We start from the raw sequence: 20,646 nt of genomic DNA, 5'->3' as shown, positions 1-20,646 counted from the left end.
TTATTCTCTACTTTTTATATAAAAACGTGAAAAAATTGGAGCCTCCCTGATGCCACACGCGCCGAAGCTGCGACTGAGCGTAGCTGAATTGTAACGAATAAAACCATTTTATAATACAAATATTGATTTCAATAAACACATAAAACCAATTTATAATACAAATGGTTTCACTGTTTAACTCTCTGAAACCATTTAACCAGCATAATGGTTTCCAGAATAATTGTAACGAAAATTCATTCTTATGAACCACTCGCCGTCTCCGACGACATCCCCTCTGTTTTCCTCAACAAGAAAACTCAGCAGCCACCACCACCTCCTCCTCCTCCTGCTGCAACCACCGTAACAACCTCAAAACTTCCTAACATTTCGGAAACTCGTCGCCGGAAACCTCCACCTAAGCTTCCACACATTCTCTCCGATTCAAGTGTTTGTTCAACGCCGAGAAGTGAGTTTCCGAACTGGTTCTTCCCAACCGCACATCAAGCTCAATCTACAGCTTCCGAAACCTCTTCCGTTTGGAATCAAATCAAATCGGAGTTGATTTTTCGCGAAGATGAATCAAATCAAATCGAAATCGGAATAGATTTGATTTTTCGATTTCGATTTTCCAGATCGCGTTCGAAATTGAAAAAAGAAGAAGAAGAAGATCGCGTTTCACTGTTTCGTTTTTCGCGAAGAAGAAGATGAACAGTGATCAAGAAGAAGAAGAAGAAGAAGAAGAAGATGATGAACAGCGCGATGATGATGATGATGATGATGATGATGAACAGTACGATGAACAGTGCAATGAACAGTGTGATGATGAAGATGAATCTGATGGCTGGGATTAACTTATGTACCATCCATAAAATTTGGCTTATGGATAATAACTTTTGCCTATCAGAGCCTCTATGACTAAGTGGTCTAGAGTTCGATCCTCGCTCCCCTCACTTTCTAATTAAAAAGTGGAATTTAAGCATGGTAGGTGGGCCTATGCATTATTCACGCTTCAAGTTCAAGTAGGCTCTTACGTGATGGGGCGTGTTAGAAATAATATAAAACCATTGATATGATTTTATCGTAACAGCTTAAGCTTTTGGGATAATCGGTTATTTTACCCTTAATGTTTTATATTTCTATGATTTTTGACATATGATTTTCATTATCCCTAAGTGGCGGTAGCAGTGTAGCACAGTTGTCCTATTCCATAGACTATTAGTTTGTCATCATGCAATTCTTACAAAGAAATAAATCCATAATTAGTAAGAATTCTAGAAAGCAATTATCGTCCTGGTTAGGAAATTAATGAATTTTGACTATGCTTTCTTAAGTATCAATCTCATAAATCAGATTTCATTTTGAAGTTAATAGTAATGGTAGGGTAGATACGAGTCATTTTCTCTGTAATTAATTGGCAACAAAATTTAGACAAAAATAATGTGAAACTCCTCTCTAACATTGTTTTTAACATTGGCACCTATATCCTTTCAGTTATATTAGGGTTCAACCTGTAGTTGGTTGCATCATATCATTGCTATATATGTTGACACTAGTTCTGTGCAATTTATCCTCACCTCTTGAAATATGCGTTCGTTTGACCAAGGCAAACTTGTTATCCAGAATGCCATTATAAATATTTGGTTTAATTGCATTTTTGGTCCTTACGTTTATTTTAGGTTTTAATTTGGTCCCTTAAGTTTAAAAAGTTTCAAGTTAGTCATTTTAGTCAAATTTCAGTTTAAATCGTCCAAGTAGCTAACAAATTTGCATACATGACAACTTAGGAGGGTGTCATGTGGAAGTTTTAGACGAAATTAACTCAAACTTTAATAAAAAGGACGAACTTATGTTAATATCATTAACATAAGGGACCATATTGAAACTTTTAAAACATAGAGGACCAATTTAAAACCTAAAATAAAAATAAAAGACCAAATATGCAATTAAGCCTAAATATTTTTAACATTATTTGATTTGGCAGAAATAGTTGCAGATTTTAGGATAAAAATATATATATTGGAGAACTACTATCAATTTTATTATTTTAAATGTTTCTTTAAGTGGAAATTATACAATCTTTGTTTTTTTTTTTTGAAGAAAACAATCTTTGTTGATTCTCGTAGCTTTTCATGTAAAGATTTATCCTCCTAGGACTCCTAAAGTCAAGAGATATTGTGGCATCCTCCTTTAATATATTGGACTAAATGCAACTTATATGAAATTGTTGACGTTAGTCTTGGCAATGCAACATGTGGTGGTGTGTTTAGAGACTATCAAGTTAATTTTTTAGGCTGCTATGCTTTTAATATTGGTGTTTTCTTTGCTCTTCATGATGAATTGATGGGAGCTATTTTGGCCGTTGAAATTGCTTTTGATAAGGGGTGACATCATCTTTGCCCTAAAACTGATTCTTAGTTTTTTACCTTGGCTTTCAAGCAACCTCGCATTATTTTTTGAACTCTTCATAACAGATGAAGGAGTTGCATGCATCTTCTTTCTCAAATGTATTTTAAAATCACTCACGTTTTCAGAAGAAAAAAAATATTGTGCTGATAAAATAGATAACATTAATTAATTTATGTACCAATAACTTGGTGGAATAGTTTACCTAACTTTATTATCAACTATTTCATGTACATATTTTGCCTTCAATTGATGGGAGAAATAAGAGAAACAGAGAATGGACATAATCATTCCAAAAAGGGTTAACCATCTAAGGTAACCTTTACATTTTAATTAGTTCAAACTTTAAGAAATTATCATTTCATGTTACATTTTTTTGTGACTTTAATTTTTTCTTTTGGTAACTGGTCATTTCATTTTACAACTAATAATAGATGACTTAAGAAATTGAATAGAAGCAAATATAGAACATATGAAAGGAACCAATCAAATATTAATTATGAAATTAATTAAATCAAAAAGGTAAAACATCTTATGACTATATTACTCTTGAACTCCTCATCTCATCTCTCTTCAACTCAACCAAGCCAACCAAACATGAAAACAACATCAAGATTAAAGACAAAGACAAAATCATTTACAAGACCAAACCTTATTGTGACAAACATGTCACAACTTATTCAACACACATCAAAAGAATTTCAAATATTTGAGAATGATTGAGAAAAGGAAGTATAGGGTCCCAATGAATGAATGTTGAGAGAAAAGGGTGAGTCAAAGTCAACATTTTGGAAGATCAGAAGGTGGTGGTTGAAGCTTTTGGTTGGACTCAATTCCATCTAATACAAGCCATGCCATTCTCAAACCCCAACTTGTATGAATGTCTAGGTGACAATGCATGAACCATACCCCTGTTTTCACAAAAACTCCACATGTCATTGTTACATAAATATTAAACAACAATGATTGAGAGAGACATACATCTTTACAAACATGCTACCTTTTGACACAAATTTAATGGCTTTGATTTTATATATTCATGAATTCTGACTTTTTTATAAGGGTAATGTTAACTATATGTGTTAGGGATTGAAATAAAAATATATTACATTTTCAGAGAAAAAAAATTTTTTAAGACTTAAAAGAATCATTCCAGCTAAACTCTGATTGGTAAGGTCAAATTTTGAGCTTATAGCTTATAAGCTCACAGGACCAAAAAAGACCTACTTGGTAAATGTTTTTACAAAGAACTTATAACTTATTTTTCAAATGCTATTTTAAGTAGTTTATGAGCTTGTAGCTTATAATTTTTCTTCCAAAAGAGAATGGTGTATATATAATATAGTCATATTGTCAATTGTACCTTTTTCTTAAAAAACACTTGTTGACTTTCTATGATGATTACACACAGTTAAGAAAACATGATAGTTAAAAACCTTAATTACTTTCAAACACTTACTGTTTTAGAATTTTATAGGTTCAAATTTTGACTTTCCTTAATAACAACTTAACAATGGCATAGTCCCGTAAAAGTAGCTCATTTGATAACTACTAGGGATATTATTAAAAAAATCGAGGTTCGAACTCCGAATTCTCCACTTCTCTACACTTATTTCATTAACATATGCATGCATGTATAAGTACCAACCTGGATTATCAGCAAAAAATCTAATGGCAACCCAACCACCAGCAGGAACACCAATAGTATTCCTTTCAACAGGATCAACCAAATTAAATTTTGCAGGATCTTTATTAGGATCATAATTTCCAAAACCTTGTCCAACAACAAAGAAATCATAACCATGAAGATGCAAAGGATGACTCTCAGCACCAAGAATATTAGTATCTTGCAACACCAATTCAACACTAGTATTAAATTTCAACACAACCACCTTTGTATCATTGTTAACCATTGTGTTATTTGGTGGAGTTCCTGTATAATTAAATGGATTCAAAGGGGTTTCAGGAAAATCAGTTTTGTACACTCCATTTGATTTTCCGAAATAGTATGCTTGCATAATCGAAACGGATGGAAGAACAAATGAAAAATTGTTCACCGAAGCTGCGAATTTCGTGTTATTATTTGGACCTTGACATGTTGTGTTTTTTGGACAAGGATTAGTTCCTAATCCAACAGTGAAGAAAAATGATTTGTCGATCTTTTTCGGTACATTGATAGGGAATTTAGAATTGGCTAAGTTTTTGAATTTTTTTGTGAAGTTTGATACAAAATTTGTGTCATTTAATGATGGAAGTGTTGGTGTGAGAAAGGGAAGATTTTTAGTTGATGAGTTATGTTGCTTGTATTGCAAGAAACCTGCAGGGGTAGAATTGTCAAATGTGCCACGGCCTGTAATGTAAGGTCTAGCAATCATGAGGAGAGTGTTGTTAGGGGAATATGATTTTGTTTTGAGAAGAACATTTGTGGTTTGTCCTGGTGTTATGATGATTGTGTCTGTGTTGAATGGTTTGATGTATCTAGCATCAGCTTCAACAACAGTTAAGGTGTGATTTGCAATGGAGAAGAAGAGTTCTTCATTGAGTGCTGCATTGATTATTCTTAGTAGATATGTCTTGTTTGGCTTCACCTTTAGTTTGAATGTATCTACAAAAACCATGAATACAAAAAAAAATTCAAAAAATTAGTGGCTTATCATAGATGAATAGTCATTTATTTTATAGTGTCTAGTAAATTTAAAATACAAATTAGTGTCTAGTTAACTAGTGGCACTGCCACAGGGTCCTGGCTCCGCCATTGAATTAAACATTGATACGAGATCAATATGCAGTGTGACATGTCTAATTAACATGCCACATTACAATTTTGAAGATATATATCTGCCAATTTGAAAAAATGTGAAACTATTTTGACCAATGCTTATAATTTTGAGGACCAATTTACTTGCTCACATAAAAAATAATTAGTGATGTATTTAGCACTTTGCACTTATATTGTGTCCAAATACCTAGTCAGTTACTACTCTTACAAGATAAAGGTGAAAATTGGAAATGTCATAGTCCAACTGCAAATAATGCATTAAGTTTCCTACACACTTTCCATATGTTTGAAAAATTGTAGATACTCTGCCATATTACAAGCTTGTTTTTATACCTTTAGAGGAACAATTATAGAATGGTCCCGGAAGGCCATTGATGGTGTATGCATCTGATACATTTGGTCCCCCTCCTGTCTGCAATGCCTGATTTATAACAGCTTCTGGATCAACATTAAACCATTCACCTGAAATTTCACAACTATGCAAGTTACATCACTATATAAATATAAGTATTTGTCAAAATAGTTGCATTAACATAGTTCTAAATTGCGGTCTATGAAGCACGGACACGGACACAGACACGACACATACATTGTCGATACCAATAATAATTTGAGAAAATGACACAATTTAATGTAATTATAAGTGTCGGTGTCATGTCAGTGTCCAACACCAGGACACACTTAATCTCAAGGAGTGTTAGTGCTTCACATAATTGCAGACGCACTATAAATTTTTTAGTGGTCTTCACAACAACATTGCAACCGCAATTGTGGCTACATTGGCCACATTATGTTGCAATACTAAAGTTCACAATGTAACTGCAACCGCAATTTAGAACCGTGGACTTTAGCCATTAACTATATATACCAAGAAGGATGGGGATTTCTTTATATGGTTTTTGAAAAGGATAAGATTCATTGTGCTTAGGGAGAATGATGATAGGTCCATAAAGTGTTGCTCTTAGCCAAGATATGTGAGCATGCCAAAATAGGGTTCCTCTTTGTCCAGTTATGGTGAAGTTGTATGTGTAAGTTTGATTTGTTTGAATAGGACACTGTGTAATATATGCTGGTCCATCAGACCAACCAGTTGTTTTCTGCCTTATTCCATGCCTACAAAAATCCAACATCACCATAAATAAAATTTCCATGATAATATATAATATGAGGCGATCACTTTCGATTGTAATCTGCAACCACAATTGTGACCGCAATATAAACATTTTAGAGATCTTTGCAACAAAAAACTATATCGGTCACATTTGGCCGCAATATCGAAGTTCCCAGCATAATCGCAACTGCAATTTAGAACAATACTAAAAAGTATTATTTTAAAATGCGGTTACACTGCGAACCTTTATATTGCAATAAAATACAAAAAAGTTAAGACGATGCAATCGAAATTGCGGCTGCGATGCCAGTGGAGGCCACAAAATTTTTATTGCAGTCCTAATTGCATATTTAAAGTTGCATACTACAATTTAAAACTAAGTAGATGCATATATACATACCAATGAATGGTTACATTGTTTGAGATATGATTAACCACCTTGACCAAAACTGTATCATCTTCCCTTGCCACTAAACGAGGTCCTGGGAATTTCCCATTTACACTCAAAATAGTTCTTGTGTGACACAATCTTGTGACATTCAAATACTCAATCTGGTACATGAAAAATGCAATGCAAAGTAGAAATATTAGATGAAAATGCAAATATGATAGAAATAGTAAACTTAATATTGTATTATGCATGCATGAATTTAGATATTGTACATTAAATGTATAGTGCCTTGTTCTGCAAACTACAAGCTCAGGAAACAATGTTATAACACATAAACCAAACAAAAGAACTTTGAAAAAATTCATTTGTGTTCTTAGTTGTGGTTGGGAAAAGTTAGCTCTTAAATGTTTATATAAGAAAATGTGAGTGACATAGATTCATTTTGTGATGGTCTAATCACATTGTTTGGTGAACATGGTTTAGGTCTAATTTAATTTTAGAGTGGGTGTGAAGCAATATTCTATGAGGTTGGTTGCCATTATTTGAGTTATCATAATGACTTATGAGAGTATTTAGCCAAAAATACTATTTATCACTTTTTAAAGGTTACTAATTTTTCTCAAGGTTGATAAAGAGTCAATTTATTCAAGTTGAGTTTTTTTTTCTTTGTTCCATTAGTTACTACAATTTGGGAACTTAACTGTTCCAAGTAACTTACTTATATATGTGATGCACTTGTCTAATTTTCATTAAAGTTGCGCGCCAAATACTTTGTTTTTTTATTGCTAAACTTATATATATATATATATATATATATATATATATGGCACGATGGACGGTTTTTTATTATAGTTCAGATACATTAATTATGCAATGAACTTAAACGGTAAAATTTATTTAATAAATGTCACGGATGGAGTAGTAGTTATTTATATTAAACATATATGCACAATAAAACATTTTTTTAGTAATGCAACTCTTGATAATTTTTACAGTTGTGTTTTGTATCAATTTTCAGAATGTAAGAAACAATTTTATCATTTTTACAGTAAAATAGGCTTCATTCAAATTGCAACAAGAATGATCAACACAATCATATTGAACATAGATTTTCAATTCACATTTTGATATCAACACAAGCAGGGACGGATCCAGGAATTTCAATAAGTGGGGTCGATTTTTTTTGTCAAGTAATTTAATGACTAGAAATTCACCCTTAAGATTAATAGGTGCAGTGTCCGAAAGTCGAATTTCACTCTACATATATAATGTGATACTCCTACCAACTAAGTCAAACTTATGGGAATTAGAAGATACATTATTTACCATAAATAGTTATACAAAATTATATAAATGCATAAGCTGTAAAATTATAACATCATATTATAGCTTAGTAAAAAAAAAAATCATATTATAGCTAAGCAAAAAAATAGTAATTAAAAAAGGTGTACAATTATATAGCAAAAAGTTAAACCAGTACATAAAGTATAGAATAATGTTTTTGGACAAAATAGGAATAATTTATTCTAGTGTATAATTAAGTTTGCATTATAATTTTAATTTTTTTTTTAAGAAGTTTTCATTGCAGGTTTTTTTTTTTGGTCATTGCAGTTTTAGTTTGTCTTTATGTGGGGTCAATAATATTATACTAATGGGGTCAATATATATATAAATAGTTAATTTATTACTAATATATTAAAATATAGGCTTAATTAATAAAATGGTCCCTTAAAGACATTTTTGGTTTCATATTGGTCCCTTAAAGAAAAAAAGGTCTAAATAGGTCCCTTAAAGAAAAAAAGGTCCGAATAGGTCCCTTAAAGACATATCCGTTAATCAGTTTGGTCCTATTTAGACCTCTTTTTAGGGACCAAACTGATTAACGTAGATGTCTTTAAGGGACCTATTCGGACTTTTTTTTCTTTAAGGGACCTATTTGGACCTTTTTTTCTTTAAGGGACCAATCTGAAACCAAAAATGTCTTTAAGGGACCATTTTATTAATTAAGCCTAAAATATATTACTAATATTATTCTAAGCCACGACGGTTTAGAAGAAACGGTTGTATTCCTCACAAATAAAAATAGCGGCGACGGTTTATAGGAGCTGCTACAGGTTATCTGTCGCAAGTGAAACTTTTTTTGTAGTGAAAATTACTAATTTATCCTTATTACTTTTAACCACGTTGTAAGTTTTATATCCTTCATCGTAATTCACTGAAAAAATATTTAAAAAATATAGAAATATGGTATACTTAAAAATAGGAAAAAATTAATTATAGAAAGTTTAATCAATAAAAAAATAAATTATAGAAAGAATATATAAAAAAAAATAAGAAGAAACCGCATAAAAATATGAATATAGAAATTTAAAAAAAAAAAAAACAATACTCTATAAAAAAACATAAACAATATTTTTCATTTAAAAAAGGAAAGAAACATAATTATTTATTTTTTTTATAAATGAAACATAAACAATATTACTACAAAATTTACTACTAACCATTAATAATTATTAATAATATCATGGAGTTGATATTATTAAAGGTACCAATATCAAATATCATGTTTATGCTGTGTTGATTCAAGTCATCAAAGAGTTGATATCTCAAAGGAACATTACTCTTTGCCACACTCTCAGAGAGGGAAACAATTGTGCGGATTTCTTAGCCAAGCTTGGAGCCTCTTCAGATTCTGATCTCACGATTCATGCATCTCCCCCAGAAGGTTTCTTTGATATTCTTCGAAGCGACGCGACTGGAACTTTCTACCTTAGAGAATAGTTCCCTTTTCTTTTTTCTGTTTGTTTTTTGTTTTGTTTTGATTAGCCTTGTAACCAAAAAATAATAAAATAATTAGTATCAAACTTACTAAATTACCCTAAATATTCCTAATAAAATTTCTATTTTTTTTATTAAAAATATGGACGGGACCATTATTTGTGACTGAAACATAAAAAAATTGAATAAATAAGTTTACAATAAATAATTAACACAATAACTTCACTTATATTTTAACAATATTATATAACAAATTTTTAAATATTTAATTTTAAATAAATTTTCCACATTAATATAGTGACAAACTAAAACATCGAATAAAAGTCATTGATACGAATGCACGAGTCTTTAAAATAGTTATTAGTTAAAAAAACAACAATGATGTGGGGTTTCCTTCACAAAAAACAATGTTGTGGAGTCAATTGCCCCCAATTATCACAATGTGCATCCGTGCCTGAACAGAAGCTATGAAGCCCTGATACGTAACACAATACCGATACGATACGACACCGATACGACGATATTTAAAAATTTAATTTAAAATTAAATATATATATATATATATATATATATATATATATATATATATATATATATATAAATGCACAATATACAAACATAACTAAAATTGATAATGATAAAAAATTAACATTCAAATTACTCAAATTGAGCAAACAAGTAACAATTACATATGTTAAGTTAAATTAAGTACTACCCAAAAAGGGGAATGGAATGAGTAACTTAACTGGTTGTGCTAAGACTTAAGAGTTAGAGATCCAGGTTCAAGTCTTGACAAGGAAAAAAACTAACATAAGAATATAATATACTAACAATTTGCTTATTAAAAAAAAAAAAATACGTACTACCCAAAGACATAGTTGGTAACATCATACTCTAACATTCAATACGTAAGAGAAAACACGAATTGTATCAGTCTCCTTTCCTACGTTTCAATCATCAAAGAACATTAATTGTCCGATACTTTACCGATACGCGTATCGGAGAAGTATCCGACACGTATCGGTTATATTTTTTTAAAAAAATAATATTAATTTCCGATACTTTTCTGATGCGTGTATCGAAGAGTGTCGGACGAGTATCGGTATCGAGTATGTATCAGACACGATACTTCGCCATATCGAGTTCATGGCTTCTTTATATAGAGATCAACCTCGGATCATGGGTCAAAACCACTAAGATAAAGACAACCCAAAGGAATAAAGCATATTCTCCTCACATGGATTATACGAGGATAGTACAATTGCACATGAGAAATCTGTCAGTTGTCTTATCTTCGGATAATTGTATTCTTCATTCTTTGCATACGTGGAGGCTTTGGTTGCGCTTTAGACCCCACGCAATTCATGGTTGTACGGAAACCTTGGTCATAACTCTGATTTATAAAATATAAGCTTCGAAACCTTTTGTTGCTTGGTTCAGTGGTCTGTTTTGACACAAGTTATCACCAGAACTTCCTTTTTGAACGAAGAATTACATTTAAATCCTTTTTTAACTTCCTTTTTGTATGAATTACATTTATACTAGACTCAAAATACATCAAAATGACTCAATAACATTGATACATCACCATTTTGGGAGGCAATAATCAAAGTAAATAGGGACAACTAACGTCACATAAAGTGAGTTATCAAATACCGTTATTAATCGCTCAAGACATTGGGAGTTAATAGTATAAATGAAACTCTCATTGTACTCTGGACAGGTGAAAACATAATTGAAATTTGGAAAGTATAAAATCTATTACAATATTGTATTAGAAGAATAGTTAACGATATCTAATCGCAGCTGCTTTTTCTCTTTGTTATTTCTTCATGGATTTATGTGTTGTAAGTCTGAATTTAATCAAACACATTTTTTCTCTATACTTAAAATTATATTAATTGTTGAACGATTCTAATATCACACTGATCCCTATAAATACGATAACAAATTTATTTACTTTTTATACTACATCAATGCCGTTTATGGGTTTTTGTTTTTTGAACCAGGTTTATGGGTTTTTGTTACTCGACAGTCATCAATTAGAGTACAAGATCAGCTTATGGGTTACTATATTAGAGTCGTGTTTAATCTCCTTTATTATTGTTCTTCTCTGAAATTGTATTTTGATTATTTATTGGAATAAAGTTTGTGACCATGCTTATTTAAACCAAGTGTTTGAGCATGCTTCATCCGGCCTTATTTATAAGTAAAAATTACTTTTTAAATTTATTGAAAAATCAATAGACTAGATACATTGATTTTTCAATGAATCTAAAAAGCAACTTTTGCTTATAAATAAGGCCGGAGAAAGTAGATTCTTAAAAGAAGCATTGCATTTCGATCGATGATTTAGAAAAACCTCACTTATTTTAATTTAAAACTGATGGTGAAAGTTTATTTCAAAGTATTTTTTAAATTAAAAAAAAAACTATTTTTGGGCTTGAAAAATCGAGGTGTTACAATCAAAGTGATGCCCATGCCCTATTGAACATGTCACAATGGTGAATGGCCAAATCGGCAAAATCATAACATGTTAAAGTCTAATATGGTGACAAAGTTAATGAGAGACGAAAATCATCAGGTTAAAATATGTTATGGGCCAATTGAGAGGATAATATTTTGAGTGAAATTTATTTTAGTCCCTCACAATTATCTAACGGGTAAAAAAACTTAAGTTAATCATTTACATTTCCACATTTTGGACAAATTAATCCTTTTATTATAACAAAAATTAGGGAATGGATTCTCTCAAGTGTAATTTACACTTGAGAGAATAAAGTGTGATTTGTTACCATTGATCAAGAGAGAGAAACATATAAAAATTTAGAGAAAATGAATTTAGATGGTGTTAGATTACACTTTATTCTCTCAAGTGTAAATCACACTTGAGAGAATCCATTCCCCAAAAATTATGAACTAGTATATGTCTTCATATAAAAATGTTAAAAACTAATTAATATTTTTTTTTTTTTTGGGTTTCACCATCATTTTAATCTGATTCGAACTCAGTTATGTTATAAAGTTCTGTTATAAAGTGGTTTCAGCCCCTTTGTAATCGCAGTTACGAACAATCGAATCATGGTCCTCTCTATCAAATTTAATGTCAATCATCATTAAACTAATTAACGATTGTTCATTTAATTTTTATTTTGGTGAGAAACTGAATTCGACTATAAAAAAATTGTAAAAGATTAAACTATATCTTCATTCTAATTTTTTTAGGAATTAAAATAGAAACTATCAAACTAATCTACAAAGATGAAAAACAATACTACTAACCTATTTTCTTCTTGTACTAATTTATAACGTCACTACCTCAGGTAAAAATGTGACCCTATATTATTTGTCTTCAACTATGAAAGGTACAAATAAATAACTTGACAGATGTGATTAATCAACATTGGTTCGTGTAATTCTTCACTCCTTTTCATCTGTCAGAATAATTGAATCCAATGTACCCATTAAAAATTCATCAAAATCATCACTACACGACAAAAACAAAGCCCATACCCTCTGGACCCCACTAACCACAACATCCACCGTCCATTCTCAGTGGACCCCACCACTTCATCCAACAGTAGCAACTGACTCACAGTAACACTTTCAAAACTTTTCATTTTTCCCGCGCAAACACCGACGCCGCCTAATTTGAATCAAATGAAAAAAAAACGCGGCGAAACGTACCCTACGTTGTACCATTTCGTCCACTCATTAAACGCCACGTGTCATGTTGTTTTTAAATTGCTTAGCTGTCATCTAATCATAACGCATTTTAAATACCTTTTTCTTTTACGCCTCACCACACACGATCGCTCCACTTTTTTCCCACCAATTATTTAAAATTTAAAATTAAATAAATTATTTATTTTTCCTTTTATATATACCCTTCTAATGAAAAAAACACTTTCATTCAATTTCTTTGCTTGAAAGTTCAAAGTTCACACTTTTTTTGTGAAAAACTGATTTTCATTAGATTCCTTTTTTTTGTTGGATTTTGGGGAGAAGATTCAAAAGGGTCATTGAATATATAGTTAAGTTTTGATTTTGTTAAGTGGGTTGCAATGGAAGATGAATGTAGAACACCAAGGTTGTTGCAGAATCAGATTCCGGCTGTTTTCATTTGTCCACCGCCGCCGAGGAAGAAGCCGGTTCCTGGAATTAGACGACCGCCACCTAAGGAAGGGTATTTTCAACCACCTGATCTTGATTCGTTTTTTGTAATGAGAAAAGAAGCTTATGCTTAATAAAGATTCAATTTTTATTTTTGGGTTTTGTTTTGGGTACTTTCTGTTTGTGGGTTTTGTTTGTAGGAGTAAAAGGAGAGTGTTTGTTAGTTTTATAGATTTAATATATATAAATAATTTTGTATGGTGTTGTTTGGGTAGAGTTTTGGAATTTTAGATTATGATTTATGGATTTTGTTACACAGATAATGATAAGTGATTATGTTTAATTATCATCATATACAGAGTTTTGTCTTAATGTGAACTCCTTGTGAATGAAATGTTTGTGTATTTTGATTTTTGAGTGTTCCTTAGCTTCATTCTAAAAATCAATTTATTTGATTCATTTTGTGTCTTTGGAATTTTTAAGGTTGTTCTTTCACGTTTCCTTTGGTTATGGTTTGTTTCATACGCATGTTGTTGTGTCGAGGTTTTTGCTTCTGTGTTGATTTAAGCTATGATGTTTTCTTAATTATCTGGGGAAATGGATTCCGCCGCAACTCTGTAATGTAGTTAATTGTGTATTATGAATTTTCTAATCTTTAATTGTTTGTTCAAAATTCGAAATCAATTACCGTGCAAGACTGTGTGAATCTTTAACAACAATATTGAGGTGTTTTTGAGTTCAATTACCTTTGTTTTTGAAATTGATTTTAACCATAAGGGGCTACCAAATGCTAAGGTGACCCATTGACATTAATTGGTATTTTCATTCAAATAATAGTTGAAATTATGCGAACAAAGTAGAAGAATTTTTTATTAACCATCTAGTTCTTAAAAAAAAAGAGTTTGTTAATTTAGAGTTTGACAACGAAATAAGTAAAGTATAGCTAAAAAATATTTCTATCAAGAATCAAACTCGGATTCTTCAAACAATTTGTACTAAGAGAGTTCATTTTTTTTATTATGCAAAGAGGAGTTCATTAACAACATGAGTTTAATATTTTAGTTTTTTTTTTTTTCTTTTTATATTTTTCACTATCAGTATCAGTCTACTAGACCGTCTAATTTAGTTTGGGGGTAAGTTCTGGCATCAAGTGGTTTCCGGTTCCCGCCCATTTCCGATCGCAGTTGTGGAGGTCGAATCATGGTTTTCCCTACCAAATTCAACACCAATCATTACCAGACCAATTAACGATCGGTAGTCTAATATTTTAGTTTAGTAAAAGAAGATTTTTAATTTGACCAAAAAGACTCAGTTTATTTCATCATAATTCAATTTAGTCTCCGTCATACAATAATGGGATTAGTGAACCTCTATTAGGTGGTGTCTATTTTGGTATTTTCATCAGTATTTCGTTTATATACGGCGCCTTTATTTAGTAGTCCCTTTTACGGGTTTCTATCCATCTTGTGCAGAGACCCGATTATTAATAATAATATATTTATCGTTAAAAAAAAAATTCAATTCAGTCTCCATCATCATACAATAATACTTAAATTTATCTCTTTTATATTTGGACTAAATTAAACCTAAAACAAATTGTAAGAGATTAAATTGAATTTTTAGTCTATTTTCAAATAAACACCATGGGTTTGTTAAAAAATAATGCTAAATCATACTTTTTATCCTTAAGTTAATTTTAGTTTTTATTTTGGTCTCTTAAATTTATTTATTTTTTCATTTTGGTCTTTTAGGTTACAAACATACAATTTGGTTCTTTAAATTTTTTTGCTTCATTTTTGCCCCTTAAAATATGATTATTTAAGTTATAAAATATTAATATTCATAACTTAAGGAACCAAAACGAAATAAAAATAACTTAAGAGATCAAATCATCTAACGTTTGTAATTTAAGACCAAAATAAAACAAACAAAAAAAATTAACCTAAAAAAATAGTAAACACAATGGAAGATTTTTTTATTAACCATCTAGTACTTAGAAAAAGAGAGTCCGTTAATTTAGAGTTTAGTCACGAGATAAGTAAAGTATAGCTAAAAAATATTTCTATCAAGAATCAAACTCGATTTCTTCGAACGATTTGTACTAAGAGAGTCCATTTTTTTGATTATGCAAAGAGGAGTTCATTTACAACTTGAGTTTAATATTTTAGTTTTTTTTTCTTTTTATATTTTCACTATCAGTATCCAGCCCACTAGACCGCCTAATTTAGTTTGGGGGTAAGTTCTGGCATCAAGTGGTTTCCGGTTCCCGCTCATTTCCGATCGCAGTTGTGGGGGTCGAATCATGGTTTTCCCTACCAAATTCAACATCAATCATTACCAGACCAATTAACGATCGATAGTCTAATATTTTAGTTTAGTAAAAGAAGATTTTTAATTTGACCGGAAAAGACTCAATTTATTTCATCATAACTCAATTTAGTCTCCGTCATACAATAATGGGATTAGTGAATCTCTATTAGGTGGTGTCTATTTTGGTATTTTCATCGGTGTTCCGTTTATATACGGCGCCTTTATTTAGTAACCCCTTTTACGGGTTTCTATCCATCTTGTGCAGAGACCCGATTATTAATAATAATATATTTATCGTTAAAAAAAAATTCAATTTAGTCTCTATCATCATCATCATCATACAATAATACTTAAAACAAATTGTAAGATATTAAACTGAACCTAAAACAAATTGTAAGAGATTAAATTGAATTTTTAGTCTATTTTCAAATAAACACAATGGGTTTGTTAAAAAATAATGCTAAATCATACTTTTTATCCTTAAGTTAATTTTAGTTTTTATTTTGGTCTCTTAAATTTATTTATTTTTTCATTTTGGTCTTTTAGGTTGCAAACATACAAATACAATTTGGTCCTTTAAATTTTTTTCGCTTCATTTTTGCCTCGTAAAATATGATTCTTTAAGTTATAAAATATTCAATATTCATAACTTAAGGAACCAAATCGAAATAAAAATAACTTAAGAGATCAAATTATCTAACGTTTGTAATTTAAGTACCAAAATAAAACAAACAAAAAAAAGTTAACCTAAAAAAATAGTGAACACAAAGTCTACCATGTATTATGAATTAATTCCTACATGTATTATCCATGAGTTAAACTGAGCTTACTTACCCATTCCCAGGTGTTTCCTTCATAGCATTCATAAAGCATATAGGACTCTACAACTTTGTACCCTGCTCTACCTCATGAATCATATGAACTTCTCAGTTTTACATGGTATTAAATTTAAGGTCCTAGACCTCGTGAAAAAGGATCCAAAGATACACTTGTGATTTTTTCTGACTACTATAACATGTTTAGCATTTTGTTTTTAATTTTGTGATCATTATTTCAAAGGCACACAACACATTTTTGAGTTTTGAATTTCCACCCTCTTTCACTCTTGCAAGATCCTTAAGATGCAACCACAATAGACATGTTAGCTAAATATTGAAGACCCATTTTAATCCCTTATAAATTTATGATGGATCACCATTTCTGATGAAAATAAAAATAAAATTAATCTTTAATATTTTTATATTGGAAATAAATTAGTCTCTGATTCATTATAACAGAGTAACTAATTTATTTTGTATGAAAATGTTAGAGATAAATTTAAATTTTATTAAGGACTGAATTGTTTGATAAAAAAAAGTTGTGCGGGACAAAAATGAATTTTCACTCTACACTATAATTATATTACACTCTTGCTATAATTTTTTTTATTTTTTTTTTAATTTGCATCCAGTAAATGTGACCATATTCTGTTAAATTCTCTACGAGACGTTAACTAATAATGGGCTCTTTGTCAATGGACTGGATCTATACTAGAAGCCCCATTGAACTCTACCTTTTTTAATTTTTGTATGACTTCTTCTTTTCACACCCCTGAGTCTTGCACGCACCCTCAACCTTTCAATTATACCTCCTCGCAACGTAGGACGCGAGTGTCTAAAATTTGATGTAACTTAAGTAGTGAGAGAGTATTTTTGAAATTTCCAGGATGAACGAGAACTTCCAGGGAGCGCAAAAAGAAGAAGCCTTTTTGTATTAACCTCTAGAGTCCTATGAGTTTGGATGCGAGGTAACTAAAGTCTAAAAAAAAAAATCTGCCATATTTTTTATAGAAAACAAAATATGCATTTATGGAATGAATTAGAAAACAAATTGCATTTCTATACATTATCGGTATAAATTTTATTACACTACCAACAAATTACAATAAATCAAATGCGTATTATGGGTGGAATGGGGTAGCTCAATTGTGTTGAAGTAGTTGAGCTAAAAGTTAAAAGAATTGAGGTCTAGAGTTCAAGTCTTGATAAAATGTGAAAAACTAACATAACAATTAACATAATCTAACAAAAAAAATGTTAATAGAAACTTCATTTCAAATTATTCGATACTAATATGGTGCGATCGGTTTACACCAAAAAAAAATATGAATTGTGTACCTTGTGACATTAGAGAAAAATATTTTTTATAGTAGAGGTGATAGTGTATTTGGAGCATTGATGTGCAGTCGTCAGGCCCGGCCACATCACATGTAGAGGTTGTGCGACGGTATCAAGTCTCAATATAATCTAGTAGAACTTATATATATATATAGGCCAAATTACACTGAAGGTCCTTTATCTTATTTATTTGTAACACTTTAGTCCTTTATCTTTATTTTGTAACAATTCGATCCTTTATCTTTTGTAAAGCGCACATATACATCCTTTTTTTTATTTTTTATTAAAAAATGCTGAGATGGCATTCCACGTAGATAGTTTTTTTTTTCTAAAATATTATTTTATTGAAATTAAAAAAAAATCTGGAAAAATGGATGAAGATATTCAATATCACCTTCATATCTTCATCTTCCTCATGTATTCTTTCTTAAATCAAATAACATAAATCTTTATAATTAATAGGAACTGCATGAATTTGGAAATCAATTTTATGTTGCAGAGATTCCAAAGTGGTTTGAACACCAATTTTTGCATAGATCATCATTTCATATTGGTAGTTCCTGTCCTTTTACTAGTTCTTTCCAGTGAAGAACAATACCTGTGAGTATGAATATGATGACAACAACCATAAAATTGAATCTAATTCAGCCTATGATTATATGTCCCTGCAGCAACGTCCCATTCGCACCATCCTCCTCCGTACCATAACTCACCACCAACAACACGCCTCTTCTTTTTCTTCATCAATAATTGGTCACACTACTTGTACCCATTCACATTCTCATCCATTTCCAGAACCAGACGACGACCAACAATAAGTGATACTATGCAGTGGTTGACTTTGTACTTTTAATAATCCCCAATTTGGAATTTTTAGGTTATTGAAAATTTGGGGATTTTAATTTGAGTTTAGAAATTTTTGTTTGAGTTTAGAAAGAGATGGAGGAAAATTTAAAATAAAGATTTATGTTATTTGGAAGTGTATTTGAGTGAAAATTAATTTTAATTTAAAGAAAAATATGATGAGGAAGATGAAGATATGGAGGTGATATTGAATCTTCATACATTTTTTCATTTTTTTTTTAATTTCAATAAAACAATATTTTAGTAAAATATTATCTATGTGGAATGCCATCTCAGTATTTTTTTAATAAAAAATAAAAAAAAGGATGTATATGTGTGCTTTACAAAAGATAAAGGATCGAATTGTTACAAAATAAAGATAAAGGACTAAAGTGTTACAAATAAATAAGATAAAGGATATTTAGTGTAATTTGGCCATATATATATATATAGTATTTTAATTGGAATATGCTCTATTATAGTCTTGTTTGGATTCAACAAGTCAAAGCCACATAAGAACAAATACTTTCCCTAACTTCGAAGTAATCCAACAGCAGATTGAGATAAAGAAATCACGATACTTTGTACCTTCTAGAGATGAAAATGCAGCAGGAATAGCCATATCCATATGAATGGTTGATTTATATGCAGAGTTGATAGTGCTAATTAAGAGGGGTTCATCTTTGTTGTCTTGTCTCCTTGTGGATATAAAAATCAGCAACATTGTTCCTTCAAATAATATTTTTGTTTTATTTGTTCCTACAATTGTTGACTTTTATTTTTTCATGAAAAAGTATACTACTTGCGAAAATTCACCTCAAATCCCTCATATTTTATAGTGATAGAAGTTGGTAAAAATATATGGATGGTCTTGGTAGGAAATTCAAAACACCTTAAATAAAAACTCACTTGCTTTTCTCTTAAGATCCCATGTTTGATTCCTTCTAGCGTCAATTTCAGTAGGTTAATTCATACAAAATAAAAAACTTTAAATTTAAAAGGGCCTTCAAAATGGGGGATGTGATTGCGGTTTCCTCGGATTAGTCGGTCCCGACGGATATCGGATTTATTTTTTTAAAAAAAAAAACCTTAAATAAGTAGTAAGAAGTTTGAATTATGGCTTTTCTACGTACAAGAAATCTTTTTTTTGGTTACCACGTACAAGAAATCTATTTGAATTAGAATTTATTTATGTGATAATAATAGTCTTTTGATGCTGGATAAACGACGGTAAATGTTTCATAATTTTTTTTTTGGTGAATAAATGTTTCATAAAATTATTGTGTCAAAAAGTGAAATCAAGTCCAACAATATGTAATAATAGGTGAACTTTGATATTTTCTGTGGTATATAATTTAACATATATTAGTCCAATTAAAAAGAAATTAAGGGCGTACAAATACAATAAATAATAAATTAGCTTATAACTTATAGTTTATAAGCTCGTATGATTAAAAATGATCGGTTTAATAACTGTCATTCACTCATTCTTTCACAAACAATAATTCAGCTTAAGTAGTTTATCAACCAGTAGGAAATTATGGTGTAAGATCATCCAACCTTAATCAACCAGTAGGAAATTATGGTGTAAGATCATCATTCCTCTACTACTCAAGTTACTAGTTTTCTATAAACTTTGTGTCCATTTCTTCACATTTTTAGAGGAATGAATGCCAAGCACAATTCTAAGCTATACATTCTAGCTAGAGGAATATCTGAATATGCCTTCTTAAGATTTGGCTAAACATATATATGAATAAACCAAAACATAACAATTAATGCT

The 20,646-nt window shown here is 30.5% G+C and overlaps 2 protein-coding genes across 2 annotated transcripts; one reads left to right on the top strand and one right to left on the bottom strand.

Moving 5' to 3' along the window:
• Positions 1-2,853: 2,853 nt before the first annotated feature.
• LOC123889141 (laccase-17-like) lies at positions 2,854-7,125 on the bottom strand. The gene is made up of 6 exons (XM_045938363.1): positions 6,936-7,125; positions 6,673-6,824; positions 6,030-6,274; positions 5,495-5,623; positions 4,031-4,987; positions 2,854-3,293 (listed from the first exon to the last, which is right to left on the bottom strand). The coding sequence occupies exons 1-6, from the start codon at positions 7,026-7,028 to the stop codon at positions 3,163-3,165; spliced, it is 1,707 nt and encodes a 568-aa protein (XP_045794319.1). The 5' UTR covers positions 7,029-7,125; the 3' UTR covers positions 2,854-3,162.
• Positions 7,126-13,350: 6,225 nt separating this feature from the next.
• LOC123889140 (cyclin-dependent protein kinase inhibitor SMR4) lies at positions 13,351-13,812 on the top strand. The gene has a single exon (XM_045938362.1). The coding sequence runs from the start codon at positions 13,506-13,508 to the stop codon at positions 13,686-13,688; it is 183 nt and encodes a 60-aa protein (XP_045794318.1). The 5' UTR covers positions 13,351-13,505; the 3' UTR covers positions 13,689-13,812.
• The last annotated feature ends 6,834 nt before the right edge of the window (positions 13,813-20,646 follow it).

The sequence above is a fragment of the Trifolium pratense genome, linkage group LG6 (genome assembly GCF_020283565.1).
Source record: "Trifolium pratense cultivar HEN17-A07 linkage group LG6, ARS_RC_1.1, whole genome shotgun sequence".
NCBI lineage: Eukaryota > Viridiplantae > Streptophyta > Magnoliopsida > Fabales > Fabaceae > Trifolium > Trifolium pratense.
This window is presented reverse-complemented; position numbering and strand designations above follow the sequence as displayed.